We start from the raw sequence: 12,108 nt of genomic DNA on the forward strand, positions 1-12,108 counted from the left end.
CGTCGTTTCAAATGGGAGGAGTGGGGGGGGAGGGGTCTGGACATCGGATGATGGTAACATGACATAGGAGGAAACAGATTCATCCGAAGCTTGATTTTTGGATGATTTGAGGGGTGGAGGGGGGGGGGGGGGGGTGTCAAAAATCGTCAAAAATAGATGACGTAATTTATGAACAGCCCCTATGTACATTTGCACTGCATTTAGTATTTTCGTACTTACCAAATAACAGTTTTAGAACTTTAAAAGTTAAGTACAGTTAGTGTTGTTATGGTTGATTTCAATATGCTTCGCGAAGGATCAAGAATGTTTAATCCATCATTGTAGTGCGAGTGTGGTAGAAGGGATCGGCGTACTGAGCTCGCACGGCCTGCCGCAGCGCGTAAAATACCTAAACTCGCTCAAAGCCGAAATGTAATAGCGCTCTTAAATTGAGCCGTTGGAGGCAAGGTCGGTGCAACCGTCGCGTTGACTCATCCGCACTTTACGATGTTCTCTCTATACCTACCTTACTCATCCGAGAGACAACATCCAATAGGTGTACCCGTACCCATTTATTTAACAGACTTCAAAAAAAGGTAGAAGTTCTCCATTCTTATGTTCGGTATGTTCACCGATTAGTGTTGGTATGGTAGAAACTAGAGTCTTTCGAGTCTAAATTTGAATAACTCGACTCTGCGCTAAATAAACTTTTGAGTCTTAAGTCGAGCCTTTATTGAATATTTTTTAAGTGCAACTGTAAGGGACTCGAGCCCTTTTCAGTTTTCAATTATAACGGGGTTTGCCTATGAGTAGGTATACGTACAAACATCGCGCGTTCTTCCTGTGCCCTGTTGCGTCACAGCCTCACTAGCGAGCCATGGAGTCCTCCATCGATTTCTCTTTCAAGGTTGTCTGGCGCAGGACCACGTTCCGTAAAGCCCTACGCGCCCTCAGACCGCCTGTTGTTGTCGCTTACATAACAAACACACTAGCAAACCATTATACATGTCACCTATGTACTATGTATCTCAATAGTAACGCATAGAAGCAACTCGCCCCTATGTAATGGTCAAGTTGTTAGGCTGTGTGTTCAGATATTTTTGAGCATCTCGGCCGCTCCGATATATCTGATGGCGACTGTCCTTTGACCCGTTACTACTATAACTATTGATGTAAAACGTAGTGATTTAATACTCTTTGTATTGATGACGACTGTCACTTTTTACGTTAGGAGACGACTACGTTGGTGCTCTATGTAAGTGTCCACACTTTTCTATATATTTTTTTATTAGCCTTCTTTGGTGTCCCACTGCTGGGCAAAGGCCTCCCCTCGTTTTCTATACTCGACCCTGTCATCATCATGCCACTTTTCTATTACGGTGACAAAACTGAAACCGAAGGTTAGGTTTTAGTTTTGACCGAAACCGAAATTTGATTTTATGTCGAAACTTGCCTAAACCATAACTTCGGTCGGACTTTACCGAAAACGCAGTCTCAACTCTCAGCACAGCCGAAAGGTTCGGCAGTTTTTGACCGAAACCGGCCCTTCCAGCGAATCATAATTTTTATGCCGAAATCAAAACTTCTGGCGGACACTTTATTTTCTATACCCTCCTACAGCTATAGCTATTATGGTGGTGGGTACTTAAGTTGGGGCACTTGCTGTATGTCCTCGGTAAGCTGTGTGAATGATATGCTTATGCGTTGTTTTCTCGTCTTTAAGTCCTTGTAACAATACGAAGCTATTTTTACCGAGTGGCTTGAACTCGTTTACTGTCACCAGATGTCCCTACATGGTTGCTATCTTTCATTTGTTCGTTTTAGCTTGATTATTTCCGCCGTAGTGTTTAACTCTTTACCAGGGTAAGGGATATATATTTCCCACATACGGCACTTCAAACATGTGTTCTATTTTCGACGAGTAAGACTGACAATCGATTGTCATTTTTGAAATGTCAGCCTGGTAAAGGGTTAAACGCATTGTCGGCCCTTTTCGTTTTTTCGTACGATAAGTTTTTTTATACATATTTGTAATAAAAGGGTCCTGAGAGAAGAGTTTTAAGTTTTAGAAGAAGGTAATAGTCGGTAGTCAGCAAATGAATAGAAATACATAGTTCTGCAACTGAATATCTATGTGTACTTACATGCAAGTTTAATCAAATCTCCCGCATTATACGTCACTTTCCACTATTTGCTAAAACAGCGTCTAACATATATAATTTTATATGTTCTTTTACATCACACTTGCTTCTAAAGGATGTTAATTATGCCACGCAGGTGTATTAGGGAGCAATAGCCGACACATGTCCCAAGGCAGTTTCAGATTAATCCCAATATGGCCTAGTTTCCCCTCCGGGTTGGAAGGACAGATGACAGTATTTTCGTAAAAACTAATGCCTGCGCCAATACTTGGATTAGGTTGCCAAATCGGATCTCGCGCTCCTAGGGTGTAACTAAGAAAACGCTAAGATTAGGAGGAGAATATAAAAACAGAAAATATGACTACGAACTTTTTCTTTGTTGCGTTTAACCTTTAATTTGGCGGTGTCCAAAATACTGTACACAATCTTATGTAATGTAATGTAACGTTTATTTTAGACAAACAGTCCATATACATAAAAATTACAAAAAGAATTAAAAATAAATAATAAATCACAAATTCATTAAATTAAATTAACTTAACACTTAAGTCATAATAAAATTAAATTATTAAAATTCAAAAATTCAAAATTCACATTTAGACATTACAAATTAAATAAAAATTAAAATAAAAACAAATATAAATTTAAAGTCGGTATGCCAAGGTTAATATAATATAAGCATGTCCAGATAGATAATTTTGAAATTTTAATAAATAGTATAAATTATTAAATTAAACTAAACTATGCTATACAATCCGGGGCCTGACATGTAGGGCGATAAGCACTTTAGTGAGTGGACAGTCTAAACGGTTTGCTAATGCGTTGAGGATGCTATTGGAGCTGGACCGCGCCCTGCGTGCCATCGAGGCGACCCGTTTACGCATAATGGCGTGAAAACCATCCGTGCGCGCCTCTGCGAACATGGCTGACGCACTACAGTAGCGCGGCAATCCCAACAGCATCCTGAACGCATTATTATATTGAACTCGGAGGGCATTGATGGTCCGCTGCGTATAGTTGACCCACAGGCTACAGGTATAGAATGACTGACAGAAAGCTCTAAAGAGCGTCGTTTTTACTTCTGTAGTACACCTCGCAAACCTGCGCGCCAACATGTTGCTCCGGACCGCCAATGCCCGACGCTCCCTTTCCACGTCAATGTTGTCCGAAAGATCGTCAGTGACCCAGTGACCCAGGTATTTGAATTTTGACACTCGCGTTAGTTGCGTTCCGCCTAGTGTAGCGGGCGGCACTGTGTCAACTTTGCTACCGCGCGGATTAAACACTAGCAACTCGCTCTTTTTCGAGTTGTACCTGAGTCCATGGGCCCCCGCGTAGTCCTCGCACACACTGATTAGCTTCCTGAGAGCGCCAATCGATGGACTCAGCAGCACCATATCGTCCGCGTAACTGATATTATTGACACATGTTCCATCAATAGAACATCCGATTTTGGTTCTGCTGAGCTCAACGATTAACGTGTTCATATATAAATTAAATAATTTTGGTGACGTCAGCCCCCCCTGCCTTACACCGCATTCCAACCGATACAAGTCCGAGCGCGAGTCCGCCCACCTGACGAAGTTCGTTTGGTTATTGTACCAGTACTTAAACATGTCAATAACATCACCAGGCAGGTCAGTCTCGCACTCTAACTTGCTCCACAGAACGTCGTAGGCAACCAAATCGAAAGCTTTTGATAAGTCTAGGAAGCACGCATACACTGGTGTCTTCCTATCAGTGTAGTACTGTACAGTTTGCTTGAGACACAACACCGCGGACTCCGTGGACAAGCCAGTTTTGAAGCCAAATTGTGCGTCGTGCAACTTGAAATGCTTCGTAAGTATTCTATCAAGCAAACTCTCCAGTACCTTAGCTACTATGGTCGCTAACGAGATGGGCCTATAGTTGGAACTATCGGCTATGTCACCGGTTTTGTTTTTCACGAGAGGAACGACTATTGTTTTCGTCAAGTCATTAGGTAAGTAAGAGTGCCTCATGCAAAGTGTGAAAAACATAGCCAGTACTCTCGGCAGGTGAGGTCCCGCGTGTTGCAGGTGCTCGATACTCAGACCGTCGTGACCAGGTGACTTCCCTCTAACCATGCTTTTTAATACTGCTTTTATTTCTTTGGCTGTAAAACTGGTTATCGGTTGTCGATCACGACTACTTGCATCGAGCACCCGCCCCTTCGCGCAGCGCTGTGGGGGTTCGATTCTGAAAACATTTTTGAAATGATTAGCAATTACACTCGGTTCGTTTAGACCATCAATATTCGCTGCCCGACCCGGCTCAGGGGTAAGTTTTTTAGTACATTTCCAGAACTTACCAAAACTCTTGTTAACATGGTGAGTTGACAGCATATCCATCTTAATTTGCTCCTGATGGTTTTGGCACCATTTCAACTTTAGTTTAAAGTTCCTCCTGGTCTCCACCATCTTGTCATAGAGAGGGCCTTGAGATAGCTTACCATGCAATGCCCACTCCTGGAAACTGAGCCGAGCCTGTCCATGCACTTCCTTCACATACTTATTCCAACCCACAACGCGTTTAGATTTCTTTTTGGTATTATTGTCAGGTAAATTACAACTTAACTCCGCTGATTCACATAACTTGCAAATAATATCCTTATACATACAGTCTAAGATTAATTTATGGCCAGTGTCATTGCACAACTTATCACAACAGCCTGCCAGCTCAGCAGGAAAATCAATATTTTTCAACTTCATGTTACATAATAAACTGTATGTTTCTATTTGAGATGGCTGCCTATCGCCCCAAATTATTTTGTTTGGTGAATTATTTGTAACAGCGGACCGCGGCCTGAGTACACTAATGTTACAAGTTATTTCTACTGGGAAATGGTCTGACCAGAATACATCGTGAAGTATTTTTACGCTAGAGACTGAGCTTATACCCTCTTTTTAGGGTTCCGTACCTCAAAAGGAAAAAACGGAACCCTTATAGGATCACTCGTGCGTCTGTCTGTCCGTCCGTCTGTCACAGCCCATTTGCTCTGAAACTACTGGACCAATTAAGTTGAAATTTGGTACACACATGTAAGTCTGTGACCCAAAGACGGACATGTAACGTCAACAAATTAATTTTAAACATAGGGGCTACTTTTGGGGGGTAAATAAGAAAGTTAAAAAACAAAGTTTAGCAAACTATATCGTGTTATATATCAAACGAAAGGGCTCATTGTGAGAATCTCAAACATATTTTATTTATAAATTTAGGATAAACAGTTTAGAAGTTATTCAAGAAAATAGACAAAAAATTACCACTCCCCCCCCTCTATCTCCGAAACTGCTGGGTCTAAAATTTTGAAAAAAATACACAAAATAGTTCTTTACCGAAAGATGACAGGAAAACCTATTAGAAATCTACAGTCAAGCGCGAGTCGGATTTAAGAACAAAAATGCGTTTAGGTAATTTTAGGGACGCAGCAGCAATGGTTTAAGTGAAACGTGGTGTACAGAGGCGTATTTACAAATTAGGCGCCCCGGGCCATTTTGATTTGCCGCCCCCCTTCATCAGTGACGATAAAGTATTTTATTTAAGAAAAAAAAACCTGCAACAAGTACCTTTGGGGTAGTGAGTATTATATTCTTTGCTTTGGGGTGTGAAATAAAAAAAAAACTAAACATTTACCATTTACTCACATAAGCATTTACATTGTCTTCCTATGTACAAATTGGTTGACAAAATCATCAATGACGCTGTCGTAATTTAAGTGCAGCAATTTATTCTTTTGAGTGCAGAAAGGTGACGTCACTAATGTCACAATTCTAGATACAGATTTATATGGGCCGTTTTTGTCACTCAATGACGATGCGACCTCGTTATATTTGCCTGATCTGATCGGTGACCGGTTGGTACTGCTGGGTTTTGGCCATTGAGAATCAAGGTGAGGCATTGGCAGTCAGGCTGGATATAGCTAAGGAGTTCGGTCGGGTCTGGCATCGAGTCTGCTCGAGGGACTATGTTATACAAATGGATCGCTAGCTTTTTAGACGAGTAGACGGAAGCTGCTCCGATAGTGTGGACATTGCCGCTGGCGTTGCACTAGGTTCTGTGCTGTCATTACTGCATATCAATGATAATCATTGCTATGCAGACGACAGTAGTAGGGATGCGTATTACACAGGCCGTACCATTATCCCTCATTCTGTGGTGCTGGAAAGTCATGAAAAGTATTGTATTTGTATCTGATATCGAGAGCACTCTATCTGTACTGAGTTTCGGCATGGGATCGGAACAATTTAGTGAGATTCAATACCACGAAGACACAAGAACCGCCCAATGTAGTCAGATGAGTCACAAATAATGTAGGTACGTAAGTGAAAACGCGAGCGTAGCGAGCGCGAAATTTTTTCGAGAAAATATTAGGTAATTTTTTAGGGTTCCTTACTTCAAAAGGAAAAAACGGAACCTATATAGATATAGGATCACTTTGTTGTCCGTCCGGCCGTCTGTCTGTCTCAATATAAAGGGTCTTGACATGACAGAGGGCGGCAAAATCGACAAATAATGCTTGTTATTTAAATTTTACAAATAAATAGGGGAGCGACAAAATTCTGGTCGACCCTATCTGAACAGCAAATAAAATATTTTTTTGACCCAAATTTGCCGCCCCCTAAAATCTGCCGCCCTAGGCTTAAGCCTACTCAGCCTAGTGGTAAATCCGGCACTGCGCCGTATAGTTAAAATTTTTTGAACTGATCTTGTTCACTTACCTGTACTAACAATGGCATTGTTCTATTACAATCCTATTATCTGCTTTTGTTCTTGTAGGCGCCAACCAATTTACTTACAAAATAAGTTAGAAGTACAATGCATGTATATTGAATTCTAAACCTTATTTCTTGTTGAATGGGGTTAAAATGGTCTAAAAAGATAATATCATATTCAATCTTTTGGAAAGTCACATGCACCTTAGCCACGACAGGGACGTATTCGGTGTTAAATAAAATACGTAGAAAGATAAAAATGTATACTAATACTTCTTGAACGAAAATGTTGCTTAATTTAGTACCTACTTGTTGGTAGATATTTTAAGCAATTGGTGGGGTTTGAAGCGTTCGTTTGTTTATTAATTTAAATGTCAATTAAAATATAATAAAAAATATAGCTAAGTTTGATTATAAAAGGCGCCCAGAAAAAGCCGCGAGGGGGCGGCTTCGCCGCCCCCCCGCGGCCTGCCGCCCCGGGCCATGGCCCCCTTGGCCCTAGGGTAAATACGCCCCTGGTGGTGTAGACAGCTATTGTGAAGGCCCTAGGCCGATATCTGCATAAGGCCGAAGGTCCGAAGCGTCCCGAAGAGGTGTGCCTTTTAGGTTCAAGCGTGAGTCCGATTGAAGACAAAAAATGTCGACTAGGCTGTATCTGGCACACAGCCGCAATGGTACTTGTATCAACTATTTAGGTACTTGTACTGTAGTTACGTGTTCTAGCACTAATATCTGGGAGACCGAGCTTTGCTCGGAATACATAAAAACTAAAAAAATGCACGTTTTCCCAGAGATAAGACCTAGCTAGATCGATTTTTCGCCCCCGAAAACTCCCATATAGCAAATTTAATCGAAATCGTTAGAGCCGTTTCCGAGATTCCGAAATATATATAAATATATAAAATAAATAAATAAATATTGGGGACATCTTACACAGATCGACCTAACCCCAAACTAAGCATAGCTTGTACTATGGGTACTAGGCGACGATATAAACATACTTATATAGATAAATACATACTTATATACATAGAAAACACCCATGACTCAGGAACAAATATATGTGTTCATCACACAAATAAATGCCCTTACCGGGATTCGAACCCAGGACCATACACAGAATTGCTCGTTCAAAGGTACCTATAATAAGATATGTATTATCTCTTTTCGACCTTCGCTTTTAAAACACTTGCGGAAGTTGTGGGAAGCGCGAACCCGCCGGACGCTCCGAGCTTTCAGCCCTACGCGGAGCTCGGCCTTTAGTCTTCGCATTTGGACACTTGTACTATTGTTTGGCATTTAATATTCCTATCCAAGCTAATTTGCTACTTTGCTTAGTTGCAGAGATATAAGCCACCGCGCCATAACACTTCATGTTACATCTGGTTTTTGAACTGACCCGTTCGGGTATTTCAAAGTTTCACTCACGTTTCACGTACAAAAAAAATGCTATAAATTGTGTGATGTACGGAACCCTTGAAACGCGAGTACGACTCGCACTTGACCAGTTTTTTTTTCTTAACCAGAATCATTCATACTGTTTTAATTGTTTATTCATTGGCATAGGTAACTGCACGGTTGAGCGCCGAGGAGGTTTGAACTCACGACCTTCCGTGATTTTTGCCAAATTAAGGGTTAATAACGGTACACGTTCGCTGTATGTCTCTCTTTCTAACAAATATGGTTGCGAGAAAAAGAGGAAAACAATGAATTTGAGGTTTATAAAACGCGTCCCTGATTACTAGTTAATCGTGACTACGATGTTCATGTTGTCTGAGTATATGGATGGCTCTGTTTATGGTCAGAAAGCAGTCGTGAAGGCCAGCAGGAAGATGTCTACGCTATTATATTTTAATTATTTATTACCCACAGTGTACAACAAAGTTAAAAGGAACTACAAAGTCTTATAAAAAGTAGAAAAAAACCATCTGCATTTTTTAAAGCAGACATTTTGGCGATATATGTAATATACATACCTATAAATAAAACATAATTAAATTACTAACCTATAAAACTTAAAAACTAAAATATACTTATGTAATTATGTGCATAACGTAATACCTAATTATATCTATTAATAGCATAGACATAGACTATGAAGTTATCATGTAGGTACAGACAGCAACAGCAACACTATTAGGTACATATTTGTGATATTTGGACGCAGGGGTGCTAAGCTAATAGTTAGTGTAGTTAAATATGTAACGGTGACGTGACAATCTGACTGTTTACGGGTCTAACGGGTTTATAGTAGTGAAAAACTCCAGTTTATAAAATAAGATGTTTAATCTTCTATTGTGGAAATATGAGTATAAAATTTGACAAGCAAAAAAACAAAAGACATACGCTAACTTTTTTATAGGTAAAATTATAAGCTGCCAGTCTCTGCGAAGGTTCTATTGCATTTTCTTGCGAACATGCCCCCGGGCGTTGAAAGCTTGTCTTTCAACCCAAACTGCTCAACCCAGGATGCAAGTACATCATAACAGCAGATCGCCGAGCTACTGAAGAGGTATCTTCTCTTCTAAGAGCATAACGGCGTCAAGTTGCAACGCTTGAGTGTGTATCACTCAGGCTCTGGTGGAAGATTCCAATGCTTCCTGCTTGATTTGACTGCTGTCACAATTGTTCAACGCTAATAGACTGGCCAATGTAGCGTACTCCTCGAGGTCATGAACCGACACTGACGAAAGAGGGCGGTCACCGATGGAGTGGTAGCAGCAGCCTTGCAGCATTCTTGAAATAAATGGCAGCAATTCTTCTGGGTGGGACGAAATTCAAATCAGTGGGAAGTGGCAACCAAACCAGTGTTGAGGTCATCGACGATAAACATTATGTTACAATACCCAGCACTCCTTAAATAAAATGTGGTTGACTTTACCCCAGCTTCCCATTAAACTCCAATGTAAAGGAGGACACGCAGAACTAACATTAGAAAATAATAATTTCATCATTGCTGCAGCATTAGCTTGCGAATCACAGCTGCGCTTTGATAAATAAGTTTAAGACTCACTGCATCCATCCATAAATGATGTACAGTATATAACTTAAATAATGAGTAATTAATGCTAGCAAGTAAATACTAAATAATACTGGTTAAGTCACCTGCTAGCAGTAGATAGTACCTATATACATAGTACGAACACATACGAAAAATGCCTATGTAGCACTTTTTTAAGTCTTAGTCTACTAAGAGCCAAAGTAGGTACACAAACGAGTTTACATATTTAAAAACGTAAGTAATAATAGTTGTGCTAATTAGTTGCTATTGTAATAAGTAAAATCTCAGAACATTAGGGTTTTTCTTTAACTTTAAATTTACATTTAAGAGAATATTTAGTCTTCTTGCCTAGTGAAAATCCTAGTAGTGAAATGCTTTCTAACTAATTTCCTGTTCGAGGAATGATGAGATTGTTTGGTGCAGGCCTTGGCAGGCTGCTGGAACCGCGTGAGTTGGGTTCGAGTCTCATCGTCAAGCAATCTATTACTAGCGCATGAGGTGACATTCGTAAAATAACAATTAATTCGCGAAGGAGCCGATACTTGACCGCTGTTTGTTGGGCCTGCGACTATATACCCTAATTTAGTCTCAAATAGTATCGTCTGTCCATCGCTTAATTCAATTTTATGCGACCCTAACAAGTTCCAAAAATGGTCAGCCCCAATCAAGATATCAACCTCGGATGGCTTATAAAAGTTAGGGTCAGCTAAACGGATGCTAGACGGAATATTCATTCGTGATATCTCCATCTTTTGATAAGGCATTTCGTCATATATTGATGGCAAAACAGAACAATTTAAATAAGTCGAGTAGGTGTCATCCAACGATTTAATTGGCACCTGGCACATTTTACCTACGTGAGACTTTAATTTGTTTATGCCTGTAACCGATTTATTTACACGATTAGTATGTAAATTTAACTGCCGACTCATCTTCTCAGTCACAAAACAAGACGCACTACCATTATCTAAAACTGCTCTGGCTATGATCTCGCGATTGTCATGCCCATATACTTTAATCAATGCAGTTGTTAGTAGTCCGACGTCTGGTTCAGATGCATTCGAATGTGGAGTTGTGACTCGCATGCGAGCCGATAATGCAGGAACGGAGGCGGCAGCCGGCGCCGACGCCGTTGATGCCGGCGACGCAGGCCGCTCGCACGAGCTTGATTCCGTTGTTTGCGTATGCTCTGTGACATGAACGAGTGAATTATGCTTGCGCTTGCATATTCCACAACCTGCCTTCTTGCAATGGTTTGCATAGTGATCTCGTCGGAAGCAATTAAAACAAACTTTATAATTCGGCAGCAAGTTAAGCCGCTCGATATTGCTTAACGCGAGAAACTGAGAGCAGTTATTTAAGCTATGCTCACCATTACATTTCGGACATAACTGAGACTGAGAAGTGACACAGTGTTCAGTGGGTTGAGTAGAAAGCAAAACCCTATGTTTAGATGCGATTTTAGCCGGCTGACTAGATTGACCGGCGCCTGATGCGCTCGATAACTCTAAGGTTTCAATCAAGTCTGCACGATTACGCATAAAAGTGTTAAAATTATCAAATGAAATAGGCACAGTCTTATCAAAGCTTCCTTTATGTTCCTCCCACTCACGAAATGTCGTAGCGTCTAATTTGTTGCTAATAATGTGAATAAGGAGCGTATCCCAATGTTTGACAGGCTCACCTAGGGATTCTAAGCATCTCAGATTTTTGTTTACGTGGTCAATAATACGTTTTAAATGCACGGACGACTCCTTGATGATCGGCTCGATGTTAAATAAAGCAGATACATGGTTTTGTAATAACAACCTCTTGTTATCGTACCGCTCACACAAGAGTGTCCACGCCACCTCATAATTGCTCCCAGAAAATTCAATAGAATTAATAACCAACGCCGCAGATCCTTCCAACGATGCTCTTAAATAATGGAATTTATTAATGTTATCGATATCATCGTTAGAATGGATCAGACTTGTGAAAGTATCTCTGAAGCCTAGCCAATTCTCGTATGAACCCTGAAATTTCGGTAACTGAATAGTTGGCAGCTTAACCAGTTTACGATTCGCACCACTTCGCGACCCACGATTACTACTTGACTCAAACTCGTCACGTTTTTTATTAAAATTGTTGAGCATATCCTGGGCCCGCGAGAGTACAGAGAAGTAGCTATTTTGGAACTCATCTCGCTCTGTCATATGTGCATCTAAACTTTCACTGTTGCACTCTAACTGTGTCTGTACATCATCATAAAGTG

The 12,108-nt window shown here is 40.6% G+C and overlaps 2 protein-coding genes across 2 annotated transcripts in view; one reads left to right on the plus strand and one right to left on the minus strand.

Moving 5' to 3' along the window:
- LOC134790964 (stathmin-4) overlaps positions 1-12,108 on the plus strand; it is a 62,340-nt gene that overhangs the window by 7,054 nt on the left and 43,178 nt on the right. The gene's annotated exons all lie outside the window — the stretch shown is intronic.
- Positions 2,867-3,913, minus strand: LOC134790355 (uncharacterized). The gene has a single exon (XM_063761123.1). It carries the CDS (start codon positions 3,734-3,736, stop codon positions 2,867-2,869), a length of 870 nt encoding a protein of 289 aa, XP_063617193.1. The 5' UTR covers positions 3,737-3,913.

This window comes from Cydia splendana, chromosome 5, assembly GCF_910591565.1.
Source record: "Cydia splendana chromosome 5, ilCydSple1.2, whole genome shotgun sequence".
NCBI classification, from domain to species: domain Eukaryota; kingdom Metazoa; phylum Arthropoda; class Insecta; order Lepidoptera; family Tortricidae; genus Cydia; species Cydia splendana.